This window comes from Drosophila albomicans, chromosome X (genome assembly GCF_009650485.2).
Source record: "Drosophila albomicans strain 15112-1751.03 chromosome X, ASM965048v2, whole genome shotgun sequence".
Lineage (NCBI taxonomy): Eukaryota > Metazoa > Arthropoda > Insecta > Diptera > Drosophilidae > Drosophila > Drosophila albomicans.
Genome location: NC_047627.2, coordinates 16,379,324 through 16,395,768, shown reverse-complemented (window position 1 = coordinate 16,395,768; position 16,445 = coordinate 16,379,324). Strand labels below are relative to the sequence as shown.

At 37.6% G+C, this 16,445-nt stretch overlaps 2 protein-coding genes across 2 annotated transcripts; both read right to left on the bottom strand.

Moving 5' to 3' along the window:
- Positions 1–2,161: 2,161 nt before the first annotated feature.
- LOC117577656 (27 kDa glycoprotein) lies at positions 2,162–3,257 on the bottom strand. Its single transcript, XM_034262544.2, has one exon. The coding sequence runs from the start codon at positions 3,230–3,232 to the stop codon at positions 2,276–2,278; it is 957 nt and encodes a 318-aa protein (XP_034118435.1). The 5' UTR covers positions 3,233–3,257; the 3' UTR covers positions 2,162–2,275.
- Positions 3,258–13,065: 9,808 nt separating this feature from the next.
- LOC117571034 (venom peptide CtAPI) lies at positions 13,066–13,652 on the bottom strand. The gene is made up of 2 exons (XM_034253000.2): positions 13,519–13,652; positions 13,066–13,455 (listed from the first exon to the last, which is right to left on the bottom strand). Exons 1-2 carry the CDS (start codon positions 13,595–13,597, stop codon positions 13,253–13,255), a joined length of 282 nt encoding a protein of 93 aa, XP_034108891.1. The 5' UTR covers positions 13,598–13,652; the 3' UTR covers positions 13,066–13,252.
- Between the last annotated feature and the right edge of the window lie 2,793 nt (positions 13,653–16,445).

The window sequence follows — 16,445 nt, the reverse complement described above, 5'->3', positions numbered from 1 at the left end:
TGCCAACGCGTTCGCACTCTCTCTCTCTCTCAATCTATTTCAATTGGCCTGAAATATGATGAATACTCGCAATGAAAACTGAACTCATTTGATTAGCAATTGGCAAAAAGCAAAATCAAATATTATGAAATTTCTAGTGCAAATGCATTTTTTACTTTACCTGTTCATAAACACAGCTCTACGGCTTAATCATCTAAACTGTGATATAGAAATGAGAGAAAAAAGTTGCGTACCTAAGCTCGACTAAGCCAAGCTAAAGTCTATTCATTTCACGCATCGTCTGTGTTGCCCAAAAAGATGTCATCCGCATTCTCATTCTCATTCTCATCGTCGTCTCGTCATCGTCCAGCGCGGCGTATTGAAGTCCTTTGCAGCCTGTGGAAACGATGACAGTTGCGTTTTTTCAGATTTATACGCAATTTTTTATGATTTACGAGGCGAGACGAAAGAGCTTCTCCACTGAAAAATAAAAGAACAGAGAAACAAAAACACAACACAAGACACAAGACACAAGAAAGTCATTTGAGGTAATCTTTGGCAAATCAATTTGCTGGCCAAAATGAAACTTAAGCGCTGCTGCTGCTTTCTTAACTCCTTCGACTGCGACTAAACCTTTTCAACTTTCAATCTGGCTGCAGCCGAAGCAGCTGCGTAAAAGCTGAAGCAACACGCTCCACGCTCAACAATAAACCAGTACCTAGAACCCAGAACTCATTGTTTTGCCAGGGCAAGAGCGCTGCTGCTGATAAGGCGTCGAGCCAGTCAGCAATCCAAGTGGACAGACAGCTGACCCGGGCTGCTAACTGCCCGATAAGCACAATGCAATATGCCTCGTGGCTCTGGCTCTGGTTCGGGCTTTGGCTCTGGCTGTGGCTGCCTTTCATAGTACTTCCGAGTCGACTCCGTGTTTATGCAGGCGCTGTGGAACTTAACACTTTTGGCACTTTCTGCATTTACTCGTCCGAGAGCGAAGCCGTTAAGCGGCTTATGAGTGGACACGAAGCGAAGCGAAGCGAGTATAATGAAAACCCACTTACAGTTAATAACATTTAAATCAAAATTACAATTAACTCATTTACAATGCACTAATTATGCTATACGAATATTGTTTTTGAGTTAAGCGCCTTACTTTCGCTTTCGAGTAACTGTGCAACATTTTATTTAATGTCATATTAAAAACAGGAAATGAGAAGCCGGATGATTAAACGCCGAAAATTGTTGCTATTCATAATCGCAAAAAGCGCATTTGCATTTACTTCGAATTTAACACTTGCTTATATCAAAACTGTACAAAAATTTTAGTTAATGCGATATTAAAAACAGGAAATGAGAAGCCAGCAGATGATTAAAGTACCCAAAAGTACATTTGCATTCACTCATAATTCAACGCTTGTTAATATCAGAATTGTACAACAATTTCAATAAACTTTTGCTTCAATTAAAATGCCAATTAAATTGTAGCAAAAGTTTTAAATGAAAATTTAACAAATTAAAGAACGCTACTAAATAATATCACAATTCTACACAAATTTCCATTTTCTCAAAAATCTTAAATACAAATGAAATTAAGTTTTGTTCTCCACATTTGTTCAAATTTAATTGGAATTAATTTCATGTATGTAAATAAAGATTGCTGCTGATTTTATAAAACAAATTCCAATAAACTTTTAACCAACATTTTCGTGTTAAACTTTTAATTGCGAATTAAAGATCTTTTACATTACACTTTTAGTCAATTTTAATTGTACTTTAATCTCCATTAACTGTGTTATTGGAAATGAAAAAAAGTTGCCGAATAATATTACACAAAACTTTTGTCAAATTATAACCAATTTTTAAATGCCAATTTAAGCAAGTTTTGCTCTATACTTTTAGGCTAATTTAAATGTACTTTAATTTTTATTAATTTTGATATTAGTACCACATAAACAATAATAAAAACTCACTGAATAATATAACAATTGGACAAAAATTTCAATAAACTTTTGACCAACATTTTCATGTTAAATTTTTCAATGTGAATTAAAGATGTTTTTGCACTACACTTTAATTAATATTATTTAATTGCGATATTAAAGAAACTTAGATAAGGATTTTGATTGAAATTATCAGCGCAAGTAAATCATGCCACACTTCAAAAAAAATCCCCAACTGTTTAGCATACTCTTCATTATCAGATTGACATGTTTATTTGTATTCGTAGTTCGGTGATTAACAACAACAAAAAAATAAGAAAAATAACATATATGTATATATTTAGTCAGCTGAGCGCAGATCAAAACGTGCGAAGAACTAAGGCTAGAGGAAGAGCGAGGGTGGCAGCTGCAGTTGCCACCGAGTTGACTGATGCCCCAGCGCGGAGAGAGAGCGGCTCGCTCTCACGTGTCTCACGATTGATGCTCTGCTGGCAGTTGGTCTCTTTGCGGACATAGCGGAACATCGACTCGACAATGTTGCTGGGCGTGATGTTCTCGCACTTCTCCAGATGCCCCAGCACACACGTCTCGAAGTTATGCAGGTCGAGGCACTTTTTGGAGTCTAGGACCAACTCGGGCAACTCTAGTTTCGTGACATTCAGCTCACTGGGCAGATAGTGACCGAAATTGGTCTGGAAGCAGTTGCCAATGTTATCCTTGTGCTCCTCAAAGCATTCGGGCCCCTGCTCGGCAATGAACAGGGCAATCTGATCGCCATTCCTGAAGCACACAAAGTCCAGCAGTTTGCCCACAATGCGCTTCATCATCGCATTGTGATTGCGCTCCTCGCGTGTCAAACACGGCAACAGAGCCGCATTGAAGTCGTTCAGGCACTGCGTCATATTCGGCAAACGCAGACAGTAGCGCTCGAAGACGACATCGAGATCACCTTTGGGCTTGGCATCCTCCACCTCGTCGAGCATGGCGGTGACATTCAGCAGCCCGGAGACGCATTGGAACAATTGACCCGCCGCCTGTTCGATATTTCCACTCAATTTGCCGGCATCGACTTGATTCGCAGGCAATCCGGAGTTGGCCTTCTCGCACTTTTGGCGCAGCAAACGCTGCAGATCGGCGACTGTCACATTCGAATTGCTGTAGCCAGCGGGCAGATATTGTGCGCCAAGCTCGTTCAAATCCTTGATGTTCGACGGATCCTTGGGGAACTGCAGTTGAGCCGCGCTCAGCGTGCTGAAGACCGCGATCAATAAAAATAACGCTAAAGAGCGACGTGTTTCGTTCAGCGTTGACTCCATGACTGGCGGAACGTGATTGCATGTGCCTGGCAGATGTGTGTTAAGTCGGGTAGTACTATATCGACACAGCGACGAGCGACAGTCATCCTTATCTTATCACACTTTCATATACTGAGCTGACCCAATGCGGAGCAGCCGATTAACACACAGCGGTCAATGTACGAGATTATCGCCTTTCCAAGGCGCCCAGAGTCTCGCTGTGTGTTTGTGTTGAATTTGGCTACAACAAACAAACAATTAATCAAAGCAAACAAAAACTAAAAAAAAAATTGTTGAAGCATTTGCTGAGAGCTCAGACAAAGAGAGAGAGAGAGAGAGAAAGCGAGAAGACTTCATTTGAAGTTGCGGCTGAGTTCTCGCATAAATCCTTAAAGCGGAAATAGTTGCAACAGTCGAAAGAAACAGTCATAGTGGTAATAAATATAAAGCATAAATATATAAATTAATATTGTACAGTTTTCATAGTATAATATTATATATATAATATTTACTGAGCAAACTCTTCAAATAACATTATCAACTTATTCATATAATTTCTATTGTGTTGTGATATTTTCATTTCGAACGCAAATATTTGTTCTTTAACAAAATGAAATGCATAACTCTGTACGGCTGATAAGCGTGAATTGTTTATTGAACTTGTCTGACCCAAAAAAAAAAAGGAAATAAAAGTGTAACAATTGAGAATAGATGCAGTTGAAAGCAATTCGAGTCGAATAGAAACACACAACAAGCGATTGACCTCAGACTATGAACCCGATTAAGTCCAATATATGATAACAATCACACTGACACCTCCCCACCTCCCCCCCAATGGCGAGATTGTGGCATTCAAATCGAGACTCTGCTCACATAATTTAACTGTGGCTGATTAGGTAATTAAGCGTTTAATCAGCTAGACATGTACGAATTTTGATAAGTTTCTGCCCTGCCATTGACACACTGTGCAGACCCCAAAAACGAAGGTGAAGTTTTGCTAGCAACAGCAACAGCTGCTGCTGCAACCAACAACGAAAAACAAAGCAAAACATGGCAGCAAAAACAAAACAGAAAAAAAATGCTAACAATTTATCTTCGTTTGTAGCGGAAGTTGCAGCGCAATAAACAACACGGCAAACGGCAGAAGGCGTTCAGTACACAGTGCAGAGCACAGAAAAGGAGGCGTGGCTCGTGGAAACATAGGGTGCATTACACAAAGAATTTTTGGCTAGAAATAATACAGAAAATTACAGCTAACTGCGCCTCGAGACGCACCGCGCGCGGTGAGGAGCAGAAGAAGCAGCAATGGGGAAAAGGAAAAGGAAAATGGGGAAACAAGGAACAGGAATGAAAATGGGAAGAAGTGAAATGAAGCGCATGAAAAGGATTCTAAAAAATGATGGCAATTAATTGTTGCTGCTGCTCTCTGTTCTTGATGTTGCTCCAAATGGGAGTGGGAGTGGCAGTGGCAGCCACAGTATTAGGCAACGAAGGAGATGCAGCACAGCATGAAGCGAATGTAGACGCTTTAACTAGTTGCCAACAATTAGTGCGCTTGCATTTCACGGAAAGCGCAAATTTACATTTATCAAATGCTGAGACACCCATCGGATGCAAGTGTTGCAGCAACGGGTTGCAGCAAGAGCTGGTTACCCAAAAAAAATGTATATTACTTGAAAACTCTTTTTTTTACAATTGATCAGACAAAAAACCCTGCAAAGCAACAGCTTAAAAGAAAAATAATATTATTATTATTATCACTACAAAATTACTATTATATATTATTACATTAATGCATTCAAAATAAATTTATATTAGAAATATTCAAATAAAGATATATATATTACTTGAAAGCTCTTTTTTACAATTGATCAGACAAAAACTCTGCAATGCAACAGCTTAATATAAACAATAATAAGTTTATTATTATCACTATAAAATTACTATTATATATTATTAAATTAATGCATAATAAATTTATATTAGAAATATTCAAATAAAGATTTGTTTATCTTTGAATGTGTAGACAGCTTAATTACAAAGCAAAACTAAGCTAATCAAATAGACACTTGTCTTAAAATGATAAAGCATTTGTTTGACTTCGATAAGCTTTTATTGTTGTGTACAGTCTCGCGATGAATTTGTAATAAATTTTAAATTTAACATCAAAATCGTAATCAAATTTAAAGAAATTACTGTGGGATCAAAACTAGAGTGTTTACAGAAATTCAAATCAGTATGCAGAAACAAAAGTTGTAAACATGTGAGAAAACAATGTGAAGACAAATAACCTCACAGAAGAAGACCTGCTGTTTTTCACAATAAGAAGAGAGTACTCGTATTCATATTTGAATAAAGTTTATATACCCGGTAATTTGATTGTCATCAGATAAAAAGTATAAGTTATTTAAGAAATACGTTTGTATGCGTAAAAAACAACTACTTAATACAATCTAGTTTATTTTGCAACCTATGGTATATTTTGAATATAATTTTTTTTTAATCACTATACTAACTGTAGCCTTCGATATATTTTTAGTATTTTTGTGGTATATTAATTTGGTTTATATCAAAATTAATAACGCGTTTTTTTCCTATTCAAAATAGATAGCGAGTAATACTTTCACTCGACAGTTATGTTTGTTTCAAGACTATTGATAACTTTGTACAAAAGTAAAAAGAAACCTCTATAAATGAATTGTGCTTCTTTTTATACCCGCTACTCATAGGGTAGAAGGGTATTATAACTTTGTGCCGGCAGGAAATGTATGTAACAAGTAGAAGGAGGCATCTCCGACCCTATAAAGTATATATATTCTTGATCAGCGTCAACAACCGAGACGATCTAGCCATGTCCGTCTGTCCGTCTGTCCGTATGAACACCTAGATCTCACAGACTATAAGAGATAGAGCTATAATTTTTTTTCGACAGCATTTGTTATGTTTGCACGCAGATCAAGTTTGTTTCAAATTTTTGCCACGCCCCCTTCAGCCCCTGCAAATCAAAGAAATCGAATAACAAGCGTAATTTTAAAGCTAAAGTTGCGAATTTTGATATATACAATAATAACCATAGTAGTTATGATTCCTGAAAATTTGGTTGCGATTAGATAGAAATTGAAGTTATTAAAGAAATACTTTTGTATGGGCAAAAACGTCTACTTACTAGGGATCTTAGTTGCTTTGGCTGACAATCTGGTATATTGTGCCATCTATGGTATATTTTAAATGCGGTACTATATCGATATACCACATATACAATTTGGTATATTTTTAGTATTTTTGCAGTATATTTGGTATATTTTGAGAATAATACCACGAAATATATTGCTTTTATTCAAAATGGGTAGCGGGTATCTCACAGTCGAGCACACTCGACTGTAGCATTCTTACTTGTTAGTAATGAAATAAAATTGTAACGGCCAAGTAATTATCCTACAGTAAGTAAATTAATACACAAAAAAAAAGATATATAAACTGTGGGTTTGATGTGTTTTTGTGGCGTGGGCGCCACACGTACTTTAGCCTGGGTAATGTCATAATTTTAATGCTCAACTTGCAGCATAATTGGCAGCAGCATGAAGCATGAAGTTTTGCCAGCTCCCTCTTGGCCATTGCCCCAACAAACGGTTATTTCGGAAGTGCGGCCAACTAATTGCAGCTGCCAATAAATTGCAACTGTTTAGCAGCACTTGCAGTTGCAGTTGCAGACGACTGCACAGCGACTGCGACGCCGGCGTCGCCATTTGCCAATTGCTTTTTCAACGTTTCCGTTTCCGTTTTTGCTGTGTGCGTGTGATGCTATTTAGACGTTGTTGATGTCGATGTCGATGACGATGAGGATGCTGATGATGATCATTTGCCAAATGAGCTTGTTGTATTGTTGTGTATGTGTGTGTGTGCTTAGTAAATGTAACCGTGTATGTGTATATCTGTGTTCACTTCAATGCAAATATTTCATTTTCATAATCAGAATGCTGCATGAGCGACAAATTTAGGCGTGTGCAGGGAAGCGAGCCCATTACACACACACACACATACACGTGTGTATATTCGCGACTGATTGTGTGTGTGTGTGTGTGCATTGTAAATTACATGCACTTGCTTGCATATAGAGAGGCTCTTTAAACATTGATTCGCAAGGTCTGTGGCTTAACAACAAAAGCACAAACTGTGCGCAATTAATTAACTACAATTATGTATAAACTTGCCACGCACACACACACTCAAATACGGACACACAACTTGCAAGTCCTTTGATGTATTTAATCGGTAGCAATTCCATATTTTTGATTCTCTCTCTCTCTCTCTTTCTGTCTCTGTTGACGACAATTAAATTTAATATTCAATGTTATAGCCGTTACACTTTGTGTGTTTGATGATCATCGTATGGATGATTAGACCAAATTCATTCAGCCAAATGACTGTCGAACTCACTCACTATTGGTCCAATGCAATGGAGAGAGCTCCTTTGACGATACCCTTATCGTTTGGTTCGAAATGACAGCTGGAACAGCTGAAATCCATTAAGGAGCGCATTGCAATTAAATTGAATGCAAACCGCAAACACAAATTCCAAATAGCAAATGGCAAATGGCAAATGGTAAATGCGGCAAATGGATTGAAAATTTGTTTGGCTATCCGCAACCAATTGTCGCATGTGTAGACAAAAAAAAAAACAAAAAAAAAATAACGAAACGTTGGCATTTTGCACAAGGGGCTTAATAGATGGGGGCACAGAAGAGTCTGTGGTTTGGTTGAGTTGCTGTTGCAGTTGCAGTTGTCGTCGGAGTTGAACTTGGAGTTGTTGTTGTCGTTGTTGTTGCATTGGCAGTCGCAGCTGCAATTGCTGGTTTCTACACATGCAAAAAAGTGCAATAACTAAAACCAAAACCGCAACAAACTTTTTACCACTAGAAAAGAATTTATTCGCATGGACTACAATGACTAAGTGATGTTCTATAAATAACAAAAAATCGTTAGTTAGATACAATATGGATATATTCTCTTAACCAAAACTGGCTTGACAAATTCATAAAGAGTATCTGCCGCTCAAAAAGAAATGCAAATGTTTAACACAAACTGAGAGCGAGAGTTAACAGCACACATTCAACTTGATTGTGTGTGTGTGGCTCCGGTGCATTGTGTTCACGATGCTTGAGTGCGCGTGACACGAAAAGGGATCAAAATCAGAATCAATAAACTGACGAACATTGTGTCAAAAGATAGTCAACCAGTCAGTCGGCAGCACCCGCAACTATGAAAAACAATTGCATTTCACTATCCGCCTGACAAACTGTCTGACAGTCTGACTAGCAGTCGGACGGACAGCAGACAGACGGACGGACAGCAACTTGAAAATACTCGCAATACAAGAGAGCAAGAGAGAAAGAGAGAGGAGAGGCAAAGTGTTTCACGTTCACGTTCACGTCCACGCTTCATGTCCTTGTCCGTGCTCGTGTTCATGTCCGTGTCCATGTCGTCGTCGTCGTCGTGTCGCAATGTGAATGCAGCTTGCAACAATGGCAACACAATGGCAGCGCATGTGTCAAATGCCATACAACTTGATATCTGTCAAATTGCATGGATTTTTCGCTGATGCAGTTTCCCAACAGCAACCAACAACAACAGCAGCAACAAAAGGGAATCGGCAACAACAACAACAACAGCAACAGCAACTGCAAAAAAAAAAAAAAAAAACGAAAACAAAAGCAATAACAATGCGGCAGTCAATGGCAATCATTATATCGACGCCATCGTCATCGTCACTTTGATGTCGGACCATGGACAACATTTCTGTGTCGCCACCGGCTGATCATCATCATGGTGGTGGCAGTAAGCACATTGAATCAGTTGCTTACACAATGTTTACAATTTGGCGACCCGTCGATAGGTGTCAAGCACAAACACATTGACCCAATCGATGATTATGATGGTGACTCTCATGTTGTGTTCGCCATGTTTGTTTGCCGCCTGTTGTTGTTGTCGTTGTCGTTGATGTCGTTCCACTCGCTGCTGTCATTGCTCCACTTCCCCACTTCTCCACTTCTGCAATTGGGTGCGGCATACACAAGCATTTAGCTCAAACAGCTCGTGTTGTGCTCTGCTCCATCAACATTGATTTGAGTTCTCATCACAGCCGGCAGCCTCCAGCTAGCGCCCCCAAAAGTATGCAACACAAATGACACAAGCACTGTTTTGGCTTTGAAGTGACCCGACGAATAACCACAGCAACAGCAACAGCAACAACAATAACAGCAACTCATTGAGCAGATCACTTTTAGCCGAAGAATTTCATACACCTATTTTCATAGCCAAAATTCAAATCAGAACACACGCACACAAAGCGTAAAGCATAGCAACTTTGTTTATTTGAATTTGCATTCAAAACGAAAAAAAAGTAAATTTAAAGCATTTGAAATATGACCTGAAAGGAAAAAAAAGGCAAACGTTTCAAAGCTAAAATGTGCTGTTTACTCTTCAAAGCAAATTGATTGATTGACACCATAAATTGAAAAAAGCATTAAAAACACAATATTGTTAAATATGGAAACTTGTTGTTTGAAAATTGAAATGCTGAAAGTATTATTTAAATATTTTTGAAGTACAAATTATAAGGCACATAAATTCTAAGCTATATCTTTGTATTAAGTCAATTTTTGTTAAATTACTATTACAAAAGCATAAAGAATTTATTTCTCGACGTTTTAATGCCCGTCAAGTTCTATAATCGAAAGTTGGGTCGTCAAACTAAGCTCAACTGGATAGCATTAACAAATGCATTGTGTAGCAGTAGTTTGATCATATCGCACACTCACAGTGAGCAAATGTTGTTTTTGATTTTTGAGGGTCATAAATCAAGTATTGTGGTGTGTTTCGTTTGGCATTGTATTGAAAGTGAACATGAAACATTTTGTACCCATTTCAATGCCAATCGTTTGACTGCTGGCCGCACAGATAAAGTCAAATTATATGTGCGTTTTATAGCTATAGTCATAGCCATAGCCATAGCAATATAGAGGTAGCCCCAAAAAATCAGTCAGTTGTGAATTGAAACGTTAAGAGAACCCTGAAACAGGTTGTCTTTTTATGGCTCACAGGAATCGCAAGAGCTCAGCGCATTGACAGTGGATGGTTTCGTTGTGCTACTTTTTGTAAAGGTACGAAAATATTCCTCTGAATATATGTTTTTGTGTATGTGCGTGTGTGTATGGATTCTGACATCAAAGAAAGCCCGCAGAATATGCGAATGAATTCTCGTGTTTGTGCATTACACTACACACTGTCGATATTCACAACGCATTCAGCACTCACATCAGGAGAGGATTATAAAATAATGTGCATAAGTTCATAATAGTTCCACTTACTAAGCATACCAAAGGCTGACAAATTGCATTTTCTACTCGTATGTATGTTTTTTTCGTAATTGAATTTCAATTCAAATGTAATTTGAAATATGCCAATTAGAGCTGGAATCAATTTGCATGAGAGACAAGCAAACAAATTGTTTGCAAAGCTTGAGAATGTTGCCAGCGTTATCTGCAAATTAAAACAAATTTAATTCAATTAATGGCCATCGACTTGTTAGTTGGCAATAAATCAAGTAATGAACATTTGATTCCAACTTAATTGCACTCTCAACTGAATTGTGAAAAGGAGTATATGATAGTCAAGCACATGGTTGCTGGGTTATGCCTCTGTTTTTTCTGCGATACTCTCTGGAGTTTTTCATGTTGATTGGGTTTGAATACTCGTTCGACCTAGACGACGATGGATCCATGTGTGTGTGTGGGCCACGAGCCAAGAGCCAGCGAGCTATTCATCGGCTTTTCTTTTTGGGTTTTGTTCGAAATTCAATGAATTTGAGGAATACACAAATCTGAAGAGCGAAGTCAGCTGCGTCTTTGACACAGTCAGGCAAAATAGACAAACAAGCAAACAGAAGCCAACAGTGGGGCGGTGAAGGGGGCGGTGCAGTGAGGAGAGAAATGTATGGTATGCCAGGCATTGCTGCTACATGTACATATGTATGTATGTAGTATATGTATGGGCAGCCCTCTGAGTCGTAGTACAAACATGTTTGCATTTCAAATTCAAGCGCGCACAGTTCTTTTCATTTTATCCAAGCCTGCTATACGAAATTGCATGGGCACACACACACATACACACACACACTCAGAGAGAGTGAGATAGATGAATGCGCATATTGAGAGCAAAGAGGTAAAGAGACTGGCAGCGGATACCCGTCGAGTGACTATGTGACTGAGTGACTGACTCGCTGAGTGTCTGGCACAGCCTGCCATCATGTTTGCTCCTGTAAATTGAGCACAACCCACACCAGCAGTCTTTGCTGTGCGGATGGCGGATGGCGGGTGACGTGAGTTTATTAACGTTTGGTTTGGTATCCAGCCAGCATTTTTGACTCGACTCAATGACAGCAAACATTTACATTCTGCATGTTGTCAGCGCCAAAATTCTCTCTGCCCACCTTTTTCGCTTTTGCCCTTTCACTTTCGCATTGTGGTTCTCAATTTTGATTTGCGTGCCAACATTTTCTATTGTTACATTTGCACCTTTTCCAAATTTTTCTTTCTTCCGTTCCCCATTTTTGTGCTGCCTGTCAATTGATAAGATTGTGTTTTTAAGCTGCTCTCGACCATAATCTAGCCAATATTTATTCAAGAATCAGTCAAGCGGCAAGCCAAGCTAATCCCATCAACAATAACAACTTTGTAATCAAAAACAAGTTTTAAATGAAATTTTCATTCCCACTGAATCAGAACATCAATCAATTTTGCAGTGCAGACTTTTAGGGTGCAAAATAAACTGATTCATTTTTGTGAATGGTAGTGAAACCCAACTGAAGCGAAGCTAAGCTTACTGAACACAAAAAAATATTTTTTTATTGTGCATACTTTTAGAGTGTAAAATATACTGATCCACATTCGAGTGTAAAACACAGCTGAAGCGACGCAACAAACCATTTATCAAAGCTAATCTTACCGAACACAAAACTGTATGGATCAAGTCTTAGCACAGTGTACCCTAAACTGTTGCTGCTGATTAGCGTGAAGCGAAGTTAGAAACCATTCATCAAAGTTAAGCTTAGCGAACACAAAACTGTATGGATCTCAGAATTTCAATCCGATTACAATAGATTTTTTTATTGTGCGTGCTTTTAGAGTGTAAAATATACTGATCCACATTCGAGTGTGAAACCCAGCTGAAGCGAAGCTAAGCTTACTGAACACAAAACTATATTGATCTCAGAATTTCAATCCGATTTCAATAAATTCATACTTTATAATTTTAGGGTGTAAATATACTGATCCACATTCGAGTGTGAAACTCAGCTAAAGCGATGCAACCAACCATTTATCAAAGCTAAGCTTGCCGAACACAAAACTGTATGGATCAGGTCTTAGCACAGTGTACCCTAAACTGTTGCTGCTGATTAGCGTGAAGCGAAGTTAGAAACCATTCATCAAAGTTAAGCTTAGCGAACACAAAATTGTATGAACCCATCTTAGCACAGTAAACATAAAACTGTTGCTGGTGACTCATTACTTTTTAGTTATCAATTAATTGTTCATTTTTGTATTTTTTGTATTGTATTTTTCATGCATGACACGTATGGCACATATTTTAATTATCATACTAATTCAATTAATTGCAGGCAAGTAGTAAGAACAATGCATTTTTAACTGTGCAGCTTACATACTCGTATGTATACTTAATTTGAGGTCACTCAACCATCTGTCATAGTATCAACAAATGACGCAAACAAACGGAGTTTAATTAATTACACTGTGTTAATGAAAGCTTTGCACCAGTAAAGTCAAGAAAGCAAACAAACTCAACGAATAATAATGATTTTAGTAGCAGATCAGAATCTCCTTTTTAAAAATAATTAAATACAGAAACACGTGATTTATATGACAAACAAAATTACACACAACAAACAATATTAATCAAAAGTTGTTTTTTCAGTTTTCAATCTGTATTTTCGTCGATTTGTAGTTCTGCATTAGAAGTACCATATTAATAAGGACCACGCTGCCTTGAACACTGGCCAATAGGGATGCAGGTACCAGCTGCGTTTCGAGCATATCCTTTATTGCAGTAGCAGCCATCAGGACAGCGTATATGTCTGATCAGGCAAGGTTCATTCAACGTGGCACACTCTGTCTGGCAGGAGGGTCCGCAGGGCAGATATGTCTCGTTTTTGGGACAATCACGGGGAGCTATGCAAGAATATGCCAAAATTAATTAAATATTCACCATATTGTTTGTTGTTGAATACACACTTATATACTTCTGAGCAGACACCAATGCGAAGAGACATACGAGCAGCAGGCTCAGATTTAGCAGTTTACTTGAAGACATCTCGAGTTGTTTGTTACAGTTGTAGAACCTGTCGAGAACTAAACAATTTCGAAAGAATCAAGCGAGTTTTTATTTATATTCTACGCGATGAATTGAGGGTCATTTTTTTATTACTATCTCCGGGGAAGCACCAACGCCAACAACAATCACTTAAGATAAAAAAGCAGCCGCAAATTACGCAGCATATGTTTTACAGTTTTTATTTAAATGCATAAAAAAGTATACAACATAAGTATTTCATCCAACCAATACTTTGCTCTTTTTTAATGGACCCGAAAGTATGCAACATAAGTTTTTTTTCTTTTTTTTTAAATTTTTTTTTTTTTTAAATAATAACGAAATGATAACAAAGATAGGTGCACTGTTACCTAACTGGGCAACTTAAACAAATCAGAAATAATAAACAGGAAAATTAATTGTGTCAGCAGCACATAAAAAATACATATAAACTATATAAAAATGATATAAATTGTATAGTATTGCTGGTAAACATTAGGTCAAGACCCGAGGCAGCAAATCTTGAGGATGATAGCGTTTCAGTCTTCTCCTGACCGTAATGCGATGACTCGGCGTTTGGCGCCAAGCTAGACTGTTAGGGTGACCTCCAAGTCTTTCCGTGTATTGAATTTTATCGCCAATTTTAGGTACTTTGAGGTCGCGCTCAATGTCCGCCGATCTCATGTACCATGGAACTCCTGAGATCCGCCTTAGCATCTTGGCTTGAAGTTCCCGTATTTTGTAGAGGTGCTTTTTAGCTGTGATACCGTACACCTGTAATACGTAAGAATGCAGCAGTAAATTGACATGACTTTCGAATTTGAGCCTTGTGTCTAGAATGACTCTTAGATATTTGTGTGATGATGAGTGAGTTAACAGTCTACCATTACACTACTCTAATTTGCAAAGCTAGGTTAAACAGTTTGCAGCATTAAAACTTTTAAACTAGAGCATACTTTTGGGCTGCGCAATTTAACAATCTCAGCTACATGATAAAAAAAAACAATTGCATACTTTTACAGCCATCTCTCAATTGCAATTGGTGGCAATTTTCAAAAATCATGGCATACTTTCGGGAGCACTGTGAATGCCAAAAATATAGCCAGAAACAAGAAAGTCCTTGATATCTCAGAAACTACAAGGACGATTTGGATGTCCTTTGGTATGTTGAAAGGCCTCATCAAAAGTCCTTGATTGACACAAGTTTCAACCGGATCCTTTAAAGGATTTCTGAGTTATCAACAAATTTATGTATACGAAAAATGGCGTTTATCTCCGCTCCTGTAAGGACTTTCGTCCTTTTTCCAATTGATTCTTTAATTTCGTGTCAAGAGCTACCCGCATGCCAAAGGACATTTGCCTAGTCCTTCAAATGGCTGAGTTATGGCGGATTTTCGGATTTGCAGTCAATTTTTCCATGCCTCCCCCTTGCAAAATTTAAGTTGACTTTTTTGAGAATATTTCTGTTGCATACTTTTAGGTTCGTCATTTCATATGAGCATAATTCTAGAAAAATGCTCATAACTCCGCCATATCCTGCCGCAGGATGTCGCGACATGTCTCGTTCGCATCGCTAGGACGAACTCTATCGATCGAAACAAAAAAAATATCAATTTGTTAACGGATTTGATTGTTCTTTAAGTGACTTTTAAATTTCCAATTTAAAATTGGCGAAAACAAAATTTCTTGGGATGCGTCAGCTTGCAAGTAACTTACTATGTTTCTGCTTGCTGCTGATTTATGTTCGCCTGGTATTTCATCTAGCAAGTTAGGACTTTTTGCCTTTCACGACGACATTCCCGGCAACAACAACAACAACCTTACTATTAGTAATTTTTTCTGTAATTATCGATATTGTAGTTGTTGTTGTTGCTATTGTTGTTGGATACTTGATCTGCTACGAAAGCTTAAAACGTGTGAAATCATTTCTTCAAAACCCAAGCGAACATAAATAAGCAACGAGTGGTTGCTTTGAAAATTCTATATTGCTCGTTATTTTCAAATTTAAAATTGGCCCTAAGCAAAAATCAATTTTTAACACACATTGCCACGATCGCAAGAACCAACTCTATCGATCGGCATCAAAAAATATGGGGTCATCTAAAAATACAAATATCCTTTGGATAATAGGTCTCATCAATCCCTTTCGTTCGACATAAGAGTCGCAAAGATCAGACAGTATACGGCCGAGATATAAGCTATTTTCTGTAGACAACAATTTTCTTTTTATTCGGTGCCTGTCGGGACTTTCGTCCTCTTTAGTAAGTCAATCGGATTGTATAAGATTATTAATGTCAAAGGACATCATGATCGTTCTTCAAAAGACTGAGATACAGTCAAGAATTTCGGCCATACTTACCTCTTATAACAATTTCAGATGTATTTTTGGCAAGGATAATAAAAACCCTTGGACGCGATTCGTTAATACTACTTACCCTGATTGTAAAAAGGAATATCCTTGAAAACCATTATTGACAATCGACAGCCGGATATGTAATCCGGTATGACTTATAATCTTACTGAATGACATTCTTATATTCTTTGCAATTCTTTTTTTTTTTTAAATGATTCATAAATTCCAAAATTAATCATACATTCGAAACATATTCCTTAATTTAATATAGTTTTCTTCGATGGCCAAATATATAGAAATTATTGTTTTTAGCTAAATATTTTTATTCACGATCGTATTAGATGTGAATTTTTTGACAAACATTGTATGTCAAATTTTTAAGTAGATCACTATATTTGCGGTTTTAATAAGACAGCTGCCTTGATGTTTTCATTTTTAAGAAACTATTCAGTAATAAATCAATTACAATTTTATAATTATGTGTCTGCAAGTATTGCG

What these genes read in the sequence shown, in the direction of transcription:
- LOC117577656 (XM_034262544.2), bottom strand. Translation starts at nt 3,232, where the DNA reads ATGGAGTCAACGCTGAACGAAACACGTCGCTCTTTAGCGTTATTTTTA.
- LOC117571034 (XM_034253000.2), bottom strand. Translation starts at nt 13,597, where the DNA reads ATGTCTTCAAGTAAACTGCTAAATCTGAGCCTGCTGCTCGTATGTCTC. An exon ending in GTCTGCTCAGAAGTATATAA is followed by an intron (nt 13,456 to 13,518) that starts GTGTGTATTCAA and finishes ATTCTTGCATAG; the next exon opens with CTCCCCGTGATTGTCCCAAA.